The sequence below is a fragment of the Sus scrofa genome, chromosome 8 (assembly GCF_054392235.1).
Source record: "Sus scrofa isolate SSC_HxYL_T2T_F1_AM1 chromosome 8, Sscrofa_HxYL_maternal_Yorkshire_Landrace_v2.0, whole genome shotgun sequence".
Lineage (NCBI taxonomy): Eukaryota > Metazoa > Chordata > Mammalia > Artiodactyla > Suidae > Sus > Sus scrofa.
In genome coordinates, this window is record NC_139390.1 from 1,013,383 (window position 1) to 1,028,478 (window position 15,096).

General features: G+C 58.7%; 1 protein-coding gene and 1 long non-coding RNA gene across 7 annotated transcripts in view; one reads left to right on the forward strand and one right to left on the reverse strand.

Moving 5' to 3' along the window:
• Positions 1 to 15,096, forward strand: part of NSD2 (nuclear receptor binding SET domain protein 2) — a 79,391-nt gene that overhangs the window by 40,011 nt on the left and 24,284 nt on the right. For all 6 annotated transcript variants that reach the window (XR_002346526.2, XM_021100910.2, XM_021100913.2 and 3 more), the window contains exons 5-9: positions 427 to 888; positions 8,134 to 8,278; positions 10,349 to 10,467; positions 11,788 to 11,869; positions 13,215 to 13,339. Coding sequence is in view for 5 of the 6 variants with exons in the window: in XM_021100910.2 (XP_020956569.1) it covers positions 427 to 888; positions 8,134 to 8,278; positions 10,349 to 10,467; positions 11,788 to 11,869; positions 13,215 to 13,339 (933 nt within the window). In the remaining variant the exon portion in view is untranslated. The remainder of the gene's footprint in view (positions 1 to 426; positions 889 to 8,133; positions 8,279 to 10,348; positions 10,468 to 11,787; positions 11,870 to 13,214; positions 13,340 to 15,096) is intronic.
• On the reverse strand, positions 613 to 8,629 carry LOC146400274 (uncharacterized). Its single transcript, XR_014812048.1, has 2 exons — positions 6,240 to 8,629; positions 613 to 3,823 (listed from the first exon to the last, which is right to left on the reverse strand). It is a non-coding gene; the product is annotated as an uncharacterized LOC146400274 (long non-coding RNA).

The following is a 15,096-nucleotide window of genomic DNA, read 5'->3' on the forward strand; positions in this document are numbered from 1 at the left end:
TTTTTATTCTTAATTATTTACCTTGTTTTGAACTTGTGGTTGCTTAAAGTATTGTAATGGCTTCTTATGTCTGTCATTGTTTGCTTCTGCCAAGTTTTCTGTGTCGTGCAACACGGCAAGTTTCTTTAGAGACACGGCTTGTCCTTTTTACTCCTTTGACGACTCCCAGAGAGAATTCGTTTTATAATTCTTGTTTTCCTTTATAGATATAGATATATAAATACCTCTGTAATATTAGAAACGTATATTAGTTTCATTAGAATCGCTTCCTAGCTTAAAGAAATAGCCGAGTTATACTGGCATGAACTCTAAAACCTTCAAGTTAATTGGCTTTTGTAGTTCTTGATTTCTGAATTTATCAGAAATTCTCAAGTGGGTCCCTCTGTAAAATGGGTTAACTTCCATGTGTACCTGTTCTCTCTCCAGCTGTTAAAACCTATCTCAGGGAAGCTGAGGGCCCAGTGGGGCGTGGGCATCCTCCAGGCGGAGGCGGCTGCGAGCATGTCGGTGGAGGAGCGGAAGGCCAAGTTCACCTTCCTCTACGTGGGAGACCAGCTCCGCCTCAACCCCCACGTGGCCAAGGAGGCCGGCGTCGCCGTGGGCCCCCCGGGAGTCCTGGAAGCCGCTGCTGCCGAGCCCCTGTCCGCGGGGGAGGAGGGCGTGCCTGTCAAGAGGAGGCGGCGAGCCACGCTGTGCAGCGCCGCCGAGAGCCCAGACGGCGACCCCGGGACGCTGAAGGGCACCCCTCAGAAGCCGGCGGAAGCCGCGCCCCGGAGAGGAGTGGGGTCTCCTCCCGGGAGGAGAAGGGCCCTGGCCTCCGCGCCGAGAAGCCGGAAGGGGGACGCGGCCGCCCAGTTTCTGGTCTTCTGTCGGAAGCACAGGGACGAGGTCGGTGTCGAGGCGGGTTCCAGGTGGCGTTCCTCCTGGGGGGTTCTGCGTGGGAGGGCCACTCCTTCGCTGCTGACGGCCGCTTTCTCAGCGTCGGCAGCACGGGCTGTGCCGAGCGAGGGGCTCGGAGGGCGGCTCTCAGCCCTGGGGCCAGGCCGGCTAGTCCTTGCTCTCTGGGCTGCTCCGTGCTCCTCCCGGCCTGGGGAGGAGACGCGGGGGTGGCCGGAGGGGGCCTTCGTGGGGCTGCCTTTTGCTGGAAGCTCGGCCACATCCCGAGCATCTGGCCCAGGGAGCGTCTTCCCCAGGAGCTTTTTCTGGAGCTGCCTGCGGACGCCTGCGCCTGCACAGACCCTCCGGCAGCCGCTGGCGGCGGGGCCGGAGGGCTGCCGTGCCCCAGGGACAGCGACTCCCGAGTGATTCTCTTCCTCACTTTCATAGCGCAGCCGGCTCTCTGGACAGCGAAAGGTTTGATTTCATTGTGAGGAGCGAAAGGGGTCAGGCCCTGTGTTTGGTTGTGTTCACAATGAGCTGGCGGCTTTTCTCAGGCATGGGAGGCCGCTGTGAGGCTGGCAAGTGTGCTAGTGCGATGCGCGCTTTCAGACCAACTGATGGTCTCAGCAGGTGGCATGGCTTTTCGATACAGGTTAGCAAGCGAGCTTCCTTCAGTCTGTGAAGGGTGTCTGTCAGAAACTTCAGGCAGATGGCACTTACTCCTGAAACCGGAGATGTCGTCTCTTGAGTCATGGACGAGGCAGGGCTGTCACGGCTGTGCCGGGGCCGCTGCTGCTGCAGAGGAGGAGGAGGACGAAGTGCCTGACTGCAAACGAGGAGGGGAGCTGTCCCTGCTGGCGGAGGCCCAGGTGGAAAACTCTGGAGAGTCTGCGAAAATATTTAGCCTTAGGAAGGGGTGCCCAGCACTGGTAGAAGTAAGATGAGCACACACGAACAGCGGCAGCGAGCGAGTGGAATGTTAAAAAGAGCTTCTGTGATAGCATCAAATACTCGAGATACCAAGGAATAAATACAACAAAATATGTGTAACTTTGGAGGAAAGAGACTGATGTTTTAGCAGACCTACATAGAGGTGTTACAGACACGTTACAGGAAGGCTCAGTATTCTGAAGTTGAAATTGTCATCTCTCCCTGGGTTACACTGTAAATCCTGTGTCGTCCTAATACACCTGCCAGCAGGAAGTCTTTGCCTTTCTTTTTGGGCCGCTCCTGCAGCATATGGAGGTTCCTGGGTAGCAGTCTAATTGGAGCTGTAGCCCCCGGCCTACGCCACAGCCAAAGCAACCTACACCACAGCTCATGGCAACGCCGGATCCTTAACCCACTGAGGGAGGCCAGGGATCGAACCTGCAACCTCATGGTTCCTAGTCAGATTCGTTTCCGCTGCGGCCACGACGGGAACTCCAGGAAGTAAGTCTTTGCTTTTTTAAGCGGAAGCGAACATAGGTGTGTTTGAAGTGAAGCTTGGCCTGCAGCCTCGCCCACCGCAGAGGGGGTTCTGTTACTGAGAACGGTGACACTGCCCAGAGCGGAACCCGAAGCAGACTCTCGAGCCCGTGGAAGCAGACGAGAAAGGTCTGCTGGCCAGCGGAGTGGGCTGGCTGCTCGGGACAGGCCCTGCGACCACACTGGTGATTTCAGAACCTGGCCGCATGGGAGAACTTTGTCACTTCGGGAGGATTTCGTAGGCCAGACAGATGACAGACGTTACAGAGCTGGGTTAAGACGAAGGGACAGGCTCACACAGTCCTGAAGGAAGCGGGGAAAGGCCGTGACAATGGCTCTTTGCAGAAGAGCCCGGCTGGCCAGTGTGTCCCCACAGAGAGGCTGTGAGCCCAGGTCGGCCAGGGAACCATGTGTCATGGTGCCACGGTCAGGGGAGGCGAGGAGACCCAGCCACACGCCTTTGGAGGCGAGGCGAGGAGTGGCTCCACCGTCAGGGCCGGGGGAACGTCGTCCCTCCCGACGCATCTCAAGAGGAATTTGGCGGCGTCTGGTGGCGTGGAGGATGCACGTGCTCTCGGTCTTGTAACTTCAGGCCGAGGCAGCCACCCAAGAAAAGCTTCCCCCTTGCATCCAAGGAGACAGCACAGCGTTCGAAGCTGCAAAAAGTCATTTGCCGAATGGCAGACGGCACAACCCTAGGCAGCAGCTCAGGGGACCTCCTGTGTGTCCCGGGGGAGAGCCCGCTCTGCGGGGTTGCAGGTCCTGTCACCTAGTGTCACCCAGGTGGAGTTTGAGGAGCCCCCTGCCCCCGGTGAGTGTGGCCTGCTTGCCGCATCTGACCCGAGTCCCTGTGGAGCTCCGGGGGCTGGAGACCCCGGCCCCGAGCAGCGCCCTTGCCGCGTGGCGCCTGCTGAGGGCGAGGCTGCGTGGCCAGGAGCACTGCTCTCGGCTTTGGAAGGGGGCGAGGCCAGGACAGCGCGGAACCCGCCGCCCTGGTCCGGCCTCTTCCTCGTCCGTGTCGCCGCGGGTGCACCGCTTGCTCGTGTGAAGCGATGGGAGAGCATTCAGACCGCTTTCCAAAGGCTGCCGTTTTTGCCTTGGGGGACCCAGACTGCTCTCCGCCCTCTCGCACCGAAGTGTGTGTCACGGACACACAGGAGCTTGTTGCTTCCGAGAGGACCGAGGAGCCAGCGCCGAAGGGGCCCCGTGTGGCCACCGCACACGCAGAGCCAGAGCCCTGCAGCTCACACCCGGCTTCGGTCGCCGTGCGCGTCCCTGCAGACGGTGGGTGCGCCGCGTTCCGCTCCAGACACTGAGCCCCAGGCAGTGCCGCCTTAGCACAGACGCCTGCCGGGAGGCCGTGGGCAGCCCTCCTGTCTGCTTAGGCGCTGCTTGGTTTGCTGATTGTTGTCTCTGGGAGGGGATTGCTGCTAGCATGTTCTCTGCCTGTTCTTTGTTTTCCCTTGTCTTTTTGGGGCTGCACCGGCGGCATATGGAGGTTCCCAGGCTAGGAGTCGAATGGGAGCTGTAGCCGCCCGCCTACACCACAGCCACAGCAACGCGGGATCCGAGCCGCGTCTGCGACCCACACCACAGCTCCTGGCAACGCCGGATCCTCAACCCACTGAGCGCGGCCAGGGATAGAACCTCTGTCCTCAGGGATGCCAGTCAGGCTCTTTGCTGCTGAGCCACGACGGGAACTCCTCTGTACACAGGTTTGTGTGAGGTGTCTGTGGCTGTACAAGTCACCTCTGGGCTCAGAGGCTCCTGACAGCACGCATTGATTATTTCTCTGGGTCGGGGGTAGGGGAGCAGCTTAGCGGGCCCTGCCTCAGGTCTCAGAGGTCATGGGGAAGGGCTCAGCTGGGGCTGCACGCGCGTGGCTCGGCAGGGGGCCTGTCCGTGGGGCTGCTGGGGGTCCTCCCAGCCCGGAGGCCGCCCCCCCCCCCCGCCCCCCACATGCGGTCCACACGTGGCCAGGGTGGAGGCCTGGAGCCCTGGACCTGGCAGTTGCACCACCATGCCGCGCTGCGGGCGCTGCTCTGTCAGGAGGCCCGAGGGTGGGGCGGGCATGTGCTCGTGGGGGGCGCGGTGCCCGCACAGCTCTCCGCTGTGCGTGGAGGGTAGGGTGCGGTTGCGAGGGGCAGGTGGAGCCTCGGCGCGTGGCTGGCGTTTCGCCGGTGTGGCCGCCAGGGGACCTTGGGCCTCCACGCTCTCCTACGTCGGAGAGGGTTTGCTGAAGACAGGGGCAGCCGCTCTTGGTGCCGCTGTGTGTCCGAGGCGGGCCTGGCCGGCCCTGTCTTAGCGCTGGCTGTGCCGAGCTCCAGGCTGGGGCCACAGGCAAGTAGTAGGACCGGGAGCTGACCCGAAGCGTGGGCACAGGGTGGCACCTGTGGCCACACAGGTGTCGGGGGACGGTTGTGGCTTGGTTCCTCAGCCCACGACAATGGCGAGCATGCTTCCTCCGCCCGTGGGCGCCATGTGGGTGGGGGACCGAGAGCACAAGTGTGGGCGCCCCGGATGGGGGCGGCTGCTGCCGGGGCTCCCGTCCTGACTCCAGGGGCCTGTGCAGGGACGCAGGCCGTGCCTGCGGAGGAGGCTGTCTGCGGGCAGGGCCCAGTCCGCCTCGGGTCCGGGCTCGTGGGGTGACAGGCGTCTCCCCAGGCGGGACTGGGCTGTGCTCCCTCTCGTGGAGGGGGGCCTTGTGGGATGGGGACCTCGGCTGTGGATGGACCTGAGGGAGCGCCAGGGGAGTGGGACCTGCAGGAGGGGAGCGGGCCAGCCTGGCGCCGGTTAGGTGCAGGGGAAGGGTGGCCCCTGGGCAGCTGGGGGTCCCGTTTGAGGAGGTGGCTGTGGACACGTTTACTTGATTCTGACCAGGGACACTGTGGTCTGGGTCGGGTGACAAGGAGGCAGCAGCCACAATGGATGTGCTGTGCTTTGGGGTGTCGGGGCGAGCAAGGGCCCTTGAACCCAAACCTTTGCCCAGAACCCTTCACTGCGGGCGTCTCAGAGCCTCTATCTATGCCTGAAGCGCTGGGTGGGGCTGGGTGGCGGGCAGGCAGGCTGGGCTGAGAGGGGGCAGCAGGCAGGCGTGAGAGGTGGGCCCGGGGTGTTCACGTGAAACTGCCAGGGCCTGGGCGCTTCCGCAGCTCTGCTGCTGGAGGGCAGAGGGAGCCCCACAGGACGTGGGCCTGAGTGCCTGCGGCCGGCTTCCCCGGGGACTGCGGTGGGCGCTGAGGCTTGCGTTCCCTCTTCTTTACGTGCCAGGGAGTGTTTTCTCAGATTGTTTTCCACATTCCAACACGTCAGGTCCACCCTCGCTTGTACAGAGGGGAGCACCCTGCCTGTCCTGCAGGAGACCAGGGCTCCACAAACCCAGGCACCTACGGTCAGTTCATCTTCAACAAAGGAGGCGAGAACGTAAGATGGGAAAGAGCCAGCCTTTTCAGCAAGTGAGGCTGGGAAAACTGGGCCGCTGCCTGTAAGTCAGTGAAACTGGAACACACCCTCACACCATCTGCCCACAAATAAACTCAGCATGGCTTAAAGACTTCAGCGTAAGACAAGACCATCAAACTCCCAGGAGAGAACACGGGCAAAGCATTCTCTCCCATCAACCGTGCAAATGTTTTGTCAGCACAGTCTCCCGAGGCAACAGAAATAAAAGCAAAAATAAACCAACGGGGAGTTTCCTTCATGGCACAGCGGAAACGCATCCGACTAGGACCCATGAGGTTTCGGGTTTGATCCCTGGCTTCACCCAGTGGGTTAAGGATCCGGTGTTGCCATGAGTTGTGGTGTAGGCCGCAGATGCAGCTTGGATCTGATGTTGCTGTGGCTGTGGTGTAGGCCGGCAGCTACAGCTCTGATTAGACCCCTCGCCTGGGAACCGCCATATGCCGTGGGTGTGGCCCTAAAAAGACAAAAGACAAAAAAAATAAAAATAAAATAAAAACCAATGGGACCTAATCAAACTGACAAGCTTTTGCACAGCAAAGGAAACCATAAAAAAATAAATAAATAAATAGGCAACTTACAGAATGGGAGAAACTGTTTTCAAATGATGCAACTGATAAGGGTTTAATCTCTAAAATATACAAGCAACTTGTACAACTCAACAGCAAAAAGCCAACAGCCCAACTGAAACATGAGCGAAAGACCTGAAGAGACATTTCTCCAGAGAAGATACACAGACGAGCAACAGACACATGAAAAACGCTCGCCGTCCCCGACTCTTAGAGCAGTGAAATCAAGACGACTGCGAGGACCAGCTCCCACCCCAGCCAGAGCGGCCGTCGTGCGTCAGTCCCCAGACAGCAAGTGCTGGAGGGGCCGTGGAGAAGAGGGACCCTCCTGCTCTGTTGGCGGGAGTGGAAGCCGGTTCAACCACTGTGGAGAACAGCACGGAGGCGCCTTAGAAAACTGTACGTGGACCCGCCACGTGGCCCAGCCGTCCCGCTCGGGCACATACCCAGACGAAACTTCCCTTGAAAAAGACCCACGCGCCCGTATGTCCACCGCAGCGCTATTCGCCACAGCCAAGACCTGGAAGCAACCCACACGTCCATCGACAGATGAACGGATAAAGAAGATGTGGTACAAACACACAATGGAATACGGCTCAGCCATCAAAAAGAACGAGCTAATGCCATTTGCAGCAACATGATGGAACTAGACTCTCATACGGAGTGAAGTCAGTCGGAAAGAGAAAGGCAAACACCATATGATGTCACTCATGTCTGGACTCTAGTACGTGGCACAGGTGAACCTTTCCAGAAAAGAAAGCCGGGGACTCGGAGAACAGGCTTGCGGTTGCCGGGGGGGAGGGGGAGGGCGGGCTGGGAATCTGGGGTATTCGGAGATGCAAACTATGGCCTTTGGAACGACAAGCAATGAGATCCTGCTGTGCAGCACTGGGAGCTCTACCCGGTCACTTGTGATAGCGCAGGATAATGTGAGAAAAAAGAATGTGTCTGTGTGTGTGTGTGGCAGGGTCACCTCGCCGTACGGTAGACAATTGACAGAACACTGTAAACAAACTATAATGGAAAAAAATGAACATCTTTAAAATAAAAATGTCAAGTCAGGAATTCCCACTGTAGCTCTGCGGATTAAGAACCCCACTAGTATCTGGGAGGATGTGGGCTTGATCCCTAGCCTCACTCAGTGGGTAAGAATCCGGTGTTGCCACAAGCTTTGGCGTGGGTTGCAGGTGCAGCTCAGATCAATTTGACCCCCAGCTAAAAAGCAAAAAAAAAAAAAAAAGAAGTGATGCCAGGCCTGCTGGGTGGCGTGGTCTTGGCCAGGGCTGAGCACCAGCGTCCACCCCCTACCCCCGGGCTTATTCCGGCCAGCAGCCCGGGCCCCCGCCTCTGAGCACCTGAGTCCCTTGCGGACCTTGTGGAAATGCGGGGTGGGGGCTGCAGGGCCAGGGGAGCTCGGGCCTGGCTACATTAGAGCGCTGTCCCTGGTGGAGGGTGGTGCGGCCAAGACCTCCCGTCTGCATCCAAGGGCCCCTCCTATGGCTGGCTTCTCACGGGCGCCCGGGAAATTGTCAGTGACGGGCGACTGTGGAGAAGTGATTTTCTCTTACCGCTTCTCACTTCCTGCACTCACACAGCCACCGGCGCTGGTTTTGGCTGAGTAGCTGCATCAGTTAAACACTGTTTTCTTTGAAGCTGTTATGGGGCAGAGCTCCCCGACGTGCCGCGCTCCCGAGGGCTGCGCATCGGGCCCTGTGAATTCAGGTGCTGAGCCTCCCCCTTGCCTCTCCTGTGTTGGCAGGTTGTCGCCGAGCACCCAGACGCCTCTGCTGAGGAGATCGAAGAGCTGCTGGGGTCGCAGTGGGACGTGCTTACGGAGAAGCAGAAAGCACGCTACAACACCAAGTTTGCCCTGGTGGCCCCCTCCCAGTCCGAGGAAGAGTCCGGTAAACGCCCCGCTGTGCTCGTGTCCTCTGTGTGGTGTGGCTGCACGGTGCTGGGCTCGTGAGGCGGCAGGCGTGCCAGTGGGCAGGGTACTGCAGCTCCCGTTGCCTGTGTCTCCTCACTCCTGGGCCCCCAGGGCCCTCTCGCCTCTGCAGCAGTGGGGTTGCGCCCGAGCGGAAGACAGGCGGCCCCCCGAGTGGGCAGGGGCCAGAGCCCCCCAGGGCCCTTCGTGGCCTGTTTGCTGGAGAGCTCGCAGCCCGAGGAGGGTGATCTGGGCTGGCCTTAAATGTGCCTGTCCTCTGGTTCTTCTTAGGCCTCAGTTTAAAAACAAAAAAATTCTAAAAAAAAAAAAAGAGTTCCCTGGGGGCTCAGAGGGTAAAGGATCCATCATTGTCACTGCCGTGGCTCTGGTTACAGCTGTGGCATGGGTTTGATCTGTGGCCCAGAACCTTCACATGCCATGGGCAAAGCCAGAAAACAGTCCAAACAAAAACCTCGAAATGGCTGCGTCTCTCAGGGGTGGTCGCTGAGGAGTTTTGGAGGGGCCAGCCGTGGGGCGTCTCCGGACTCCCCTGACCGAGGCCGCGGCTCAGGAGAAGCTGCCTCTGCTCTGGGGCCCGGATGCACGCTTCTCGCTCTCCACGGCAGGGCACCCCCCGTCTCATGATCCTGACAGTGAATTCCGTTCCCTCAGCCTTCGTTGCGAACGCTGCCAGTTAGAACAGTGAGGATGCTGAGATCTGAGTGTTTCCTGGGAAAGGCAGGACTCGCGGGTCTGCGGCGGCCCACTGAGCCTAAAGCAGTGGCCGCTGGCTTAGCGTCGGTTTCCCTGAGGCCCCGGGCCTTACTCCTGAAGAGCAGGTGTGACACGCTCGTGCGGCCCTCTTGTCATCGTGGACCGTTCTGAGTTCTTGGTGTGTGTCGGGGGTGCTGGCACTTAGGCCTCCCCCCGCCCAGGGGCCCCAGTGCTGACCATCAAAGTGACAGGCCAGGGCCGTGGTGTCCGCCGTCCCTTCGTCTCGGCGTTAGGGATTCACACGTTTGCCCGTCTTACTTCTGTGAGGAACTAGCGCTGCCGTGTCCTGGTGCAGGGCGGTCCTTACGGAACGGCAGACGATGCGATTTCACCCCTCCTGCGGGTCTGTCTGCAGTGCCCGTGCTGAGGGAGGCAGCCCGGACTGGGCGCCGGCAGGTCAGGCTGGCTGCGCTCTGGCTGCTCAGCAGGCCCCACGGCCACCAGTCTACAGCCTTCTTCCCTGGGTCCCCTGAGGCCAGCCCAGGGCTGTGGCCGGGGCCCAGCTTGGTGAGGGCTGCTCTTGGGCTGGTTCATGCCAGGCGGGGACTGGCAGCTGGTGAGGCCAGCACTCCCGCTGTGGCTCTTTTTAGCGCTGTCAGCCCTGGGCTGCTGGCTGCCGGCTGCTCTGTCTCACCACACAGCAGCGTTTGGGCACCCCGCCTTCCACGGGACGTTTGCCGAACGGGCCGGGCATGCCCCGCGCCTCTGTAAAGTGGTCCTGCCAGTGCAGACTCTGGGTGTGTGTGCCCGCAGCACTGGCCTGGGCAAGCCCACCAGCTCTCTAGACGCTGACTCTGCCCTTCCGTCTTGCTTTTCTGGGTCAGCACAGCTTGGACCCCTGACATCTGGGCAGGCGGTGTTCCTGCAGAGGCCCTGGGTTCACAGATGGCAGATGGAGTTAGTGCTGCCACTTAAGATGCTTCTGCAGGGCAACGTGCTACAAGTAGCACGTTGCCCCTGTTTTTAAAGTTCAACCTAAAGTCCGCCCGTCCGAAGTTACTAAAGGGTGAAAACGCAGAGGCCGGGTTATATTTAAATTTAGTGCCACCGTGCATTAGACTGCACTAGGGACCAATAAGTCACCTCTAGAGGAGGATTTTCTCCTCTCACGGGAAATGGTCCCTTGCAGTTTGGAACGTGCAGAGAGCGTTGCCCTGTGGGACTTAGGCCCGGGCGTGCGCAGGGCTCCGGGGGGCCCGTCCCAGGCTGGCTCTGTGCTTTCGAGGGTGGCTCCTGGGGTGGTGGTCATGGCCGTTTCCCCCGTTCCCCTTCCCAGGTAACTTAAATGGGAAAAAAAGGAACCACGTGAAAAGGACCCAGGACTCCACCGAAGCTGCCGACGCTGAGGGCGCGCCTGGGAAGAGACTCCGGGCGGACAGGCACAGTCTCCGGAAGGTAACCTCGGCTGGGCCTGCCCGGTTCCCGTCAGGATGCAGGCGGGGACGCCCAGGCCTCCTCAGGGTCCACGGGGTGCTCAGTGGGCGGCGGGGACGCTCCTGGAGCTGCTCGGAAAGGCCTCGGGAGAGAGCGCGTTCTTAGTTGCCAGGCACTGGCACCAGCCAGACGTGCGGTGAATGATACTTGATGTTGCGGTTCAACAAAACCGCATACGTAAGATGACCCTGGATTTTAGGGCGTGTCGTTCACTGTGTAAATAATGGCCTGACTGAAGAGCATCCGAATTCCCTAGCTGTGTTATTCTCCAAGAAGCCTTTAAGAAGTTCCTGTCGTGGCAGCAATGAACCCGACTCGTATTCATGAGCACACGGGTTCCATTCCTGGCTTTACTTGGTGGGTTAAGGATCTAGTGTTGCCATGAGCTGTGGTGTAGGTCACAGGTGTGGCTTGGATCCTGTATGGCTGTGGCTGTGGTGCAGGCCGGCACCTGCAGCTCTGATTCTACCCCTAACCTGGGGACTTCCGTATGCTGCAACTGTGACCCTGAAAAGCAAAAAAAAGAGAAAGGAAAACAAAAAAGAAAGAGAGGGAGAGGAACAGAGAAAGGAAGGTTTGTATAAAGGACTTACAGAAAAACATTTGTGAGCCAGATGGAAATATTTTATGACCTGCTAGATGAGGAACTAGCACATGGTTTTTAAAAAGAGAGTTAAGTCATACCGAGCACAGTGCCTGATACGCACTGAGCGGATGGGCCGGGTCGCAGTGCAGGCGCTGTGCACCTGTGACCCGGCCCCCAGGGCTCTGACTTTCCCACGGGAGCCCAGAGCAGAGTGGCCGCGAGGCGGCGGCCCCACAGTGCTGTCCAGAAAGTATTTTTGCCGCGTTGTTCCAGTTCTGCACACGAGACAAGTGTTCATGCTCCTTTTTTTTCTTTGCTGTTTTCTGTCGTGAAGTGTGCTTTTGCGGGGGGCCTCTGTCTACGCTGCATCTCTGCACCTTGTCTCAGCACTGGAAGTCGGGGGGCGGGGACCAGCTCTCAGTTGCCGGGCCTTGTCTAGAGCAGAAGGCGGTTCCTCCCAGCCGCTTCCACCTGCAGTGTCTCAGGTGACGCCGGCCCGCCCCCAGCAGGTGCCCGTCGGGGGCGCGGGCGCCAGGGCGGCTCTGGTCCCGGGAAGGTGGCACGTGTGCAGAACGCTTCCAGAGGAGGACGTTTGTGTTGCACAGCTGCTCACACCCATCTTGGTTTGCTTGGAGATGTTGCCCCTTTCGTTCCTCTTCCTCATCTTCCCGCCCTCTTTCTGTTTTCAATAACAGAGAGAGACGGTCACCGACAAGCCGGCCCGCACAGGCGCGTGCAAGGCCGTTGAGGCAGCCTCCTCCCTGAAGAGCCAGGCAGGTAATGTGGTCAGCACTCCGGCCGGGTGCCCAGGCGCGGGTGGGCGGGAGGGACAGCCAGCCTGGCCCTCTCCTCCGGGAGCCCCCCGGGGGCGGCGGTGAGCCTGTGAACACGAAACTGGCGTCTGGAGGGGGTGGAAAGGCAACTCTCGTGCAGCTGGAAATGCAGTGCTCTCACTCGGAGACGGAAGGCTCAGCTGAGGGGTTTCGAGGGCCCTTTTCCGCCCACTCCTACTCGGCTTTGCTATTTTCACTTGAAAATTGTATTAAAGAAGTGGTTTAAATGAGAGGTGTCCAGGGTTCTGACTTGCTGGTACCGGTTATTGCTGTAAATTTCACCATTTCTATTTTTTTTAATTTTTATTATTTTTTTCTTTTTGGGCTGCCCCATGACATAGGGAGTTTCTGGGCCAGGGATCAGATCCGAACTGCAGTTGAGACCTGAGCTACAGCTGCGGCAACATGGATCCTTAACCCCCTGTGCCGGGCCTGGGATCAAGTTGCGTCCCAGCACCCCCAAGATGCCACCAGTCCCATCGCGGCACAGTGGGAGCTCCAACTTACCATTCGTACTTGGTCCTCCATGTGTATTAGCTAAAAACAAAAGCAAGGACTAGGTATTTCTACTTCATATGTTGAAGAAACCAGCCTAAAATGTTTGTGAAAAATAGTTGTCAAAAGGAAGAAAAGGGGGATCAGAGAGTTCCCATCGTGGCTCTGTGGTAACGAACCTGACTGGTAGCCATGAGGACACGGGTTCGATCCCTGGCCTCGCTCAGTGGGTTAAGGATCCGGTGTTGCTGTGAGCTGTGGTGCAGTTCGCAGACGTGGCTCGGATCTGGCGTTGCTGTGGCTGTGGTGTAGGCCGGTGGCTGCAGCTCCAATTAGACCCCTACCCTGGGAACCTCCATATGCCACGGGTGCGGCCCTAGAAAGACCAAAAAAAACAGCAAGAGACATTTGTGAACAATGAGTGGGCATCTGGTGGTGGAAAGGGTTGTTCCTTTTAAGTCTGGTGGTGATCCTGTGGCTGCGTTTACTCCTCTGTTCAGAGCTGTTCTAAGCTTCCTATGATGAAGGGAGGTGCCTGGGCTTTGCTGCACAAGAACCAGCAGGGTGATCACGGCCCGGGCAGGGGGACCCGGGAGCTCTCTAGGCAGTTTTGTCTGCCCCAATTTTTCCACCACAAAGAATTAAGCCTCTCCTGTGACGTAGGAGTCCAGAAAAGTCATCTTTAGAACTTCATTTATCAGAGGGATCCATTTAAAGCCGGAAAGAGGTTGAGCGTCTAAGCTTCCAGACTTGACTTTCAGACTCGACTTTCACGAACCACCCTTATCTTACAGCCACAAAACACCTGTCTGACGCGTGCAAACCCCTGAAGAAGAGGCTCCGGGCCCCCCCGGCAGCGGCTGCGTCGCTGGCATTTAGCAAAAGCTCGTCTCCTTCTGCATCCCTCACTGAGAATGAGGTAAAATCATAGGGATGGTGGCCAGCACGGCACCACTCACAGGTCCCTTAGTTGCCCGGGTGGCTGTGTGGCAGCTCAGACTCACGTGGTGGGCGTTCTCCCCAGAGACAGGGAGCTGGGCGCCCTGAGCGCCGTCTCAGACCCAGAGTCCGCACAGTGTCTGTGTGAACATGCGTGGCTGTACTTCGTGTTGATGCATTTGATTGTGCTGGAAATCTGTCTGTGCTTTTTCTCACGGTCCTGAGCAGACACCGGGCCCCTGGGGCTGCCTGCGGGCCGTGGGCGCGCCCAGCGGGATGGAGGGCCCGCCGTGTGCACGCGCCTGCGGCTCTGGTCCTGTAAATCCTGGCGCGTTCTCAGGCCCGTGAGGGTGGAGGGAGTCAGCCCTTGCGTGGGGGCGCGGCTCCTCTGCTCCCGACCTGCAGACGGACGTGCTGGCAGACACCAGCCGTGTCAGGCTCTCACGCAGGAGGGCGTCGGACGTGTAGCCGCAGCCTCCTAGCTGAGTCTCTGCAGACAGCCCCAGGACGCAGGCACGGGACGCTGTGCCCAGAGGGAGTTTGGCCTCCCAGGATTAGCAAGGACCCGAGGCACTGACTTGCCCCCTCTAGTTTCTTGTTCTTTCTTCCCTGTGGTTCTTTCTCACTGTAGACGTGAGTCCTGTGTTGCGGACATCTGTGAAGGGGTGTGGGCCTTGGGCTTTTTCGGATCAGGGTAGTGAGGCGAGGGGGGAGCCCTTCCGCCTGCTGGGCCAGAAGGTGGCACCTCTGACGAGGTCTCCTCCACGGTCCCTGGCGGGGATTGGGTGAGAGGAGGGCCGGCCTGCCTGGGTGCGAGGTTCTGGCGCTGACGCCAGGTGTGCAGCTCTCCGCCCGAGTCCTCCACCAGGGTCACAGGGCGCTCCTCTGAGGGGGGCGCCCCTCTGAGGGGGGCGCCCTCGGGCTCAGCCGGCTCAGCAGGGACAGTTTCCGTGTGTGCCAGGCGTTTCTTCGGGGCTCCTTCGGGAAAGGGTGGTAGGAACCCATCCTCAGCGTCTCTGAGTTTACGGAAGCGTGCGAAGGCAAATGCTGTACCAGACATTTTTCTTTTTCCTTTTTTCCTCGTCTAGGTTCAGATTAGTATCCTAAAAAGTTAAATAAAAGGTGGCCTGCAATTGTAAAGAAGAGGAAAACGAAAATAAAGTTCCAGTGCCATAGACCCTTTTATTTAAGTCAGCTGTTTTGTTTAAAATTTTTTAATGAGTTTTTCTTGTATCATATTTTGGCCCACTTATTGGAGGGGGTTTTTCCTTTTACTGTCATCCGATGCGATCAAACGAAGATCCCTGAGGCCGCTGAGATCTGCCTGTAGCTGCCGGTGGGTCGGGAGCCGTGGGGTCAGAGGCGTCGATCCAGCGCAGGGACCGCGGGCCGGGAGGGTGGGGCGCAGCGTGTCGGGCCCGGGAGGGTCCGCTGCCTCTCCTGCCAGGACGAGTTTCATCCTTCTGGCCTAGACGTTGGTTCTGAACTTGGGAGACTTAGACCAAGCGTTTGCAGTCATTTGCCCTCCCTGACTTTTAATTCTTTAGACCTCCACAGGTGGATAGATGCCTGAATACCTTCCTGTATTAAATATGTTAATTACAGCTTCTTGCGTTTGAAGGTGACACGTGCCTCCCGTAGGGTGGATTCTGTTCCTTCCGAAAAGCATTTCAGTCCCTAGGTGTCTCTTAGGCCTTGGTGGCTCATGTAACTCTCCCGTTGGAGTTGATGTTTGCA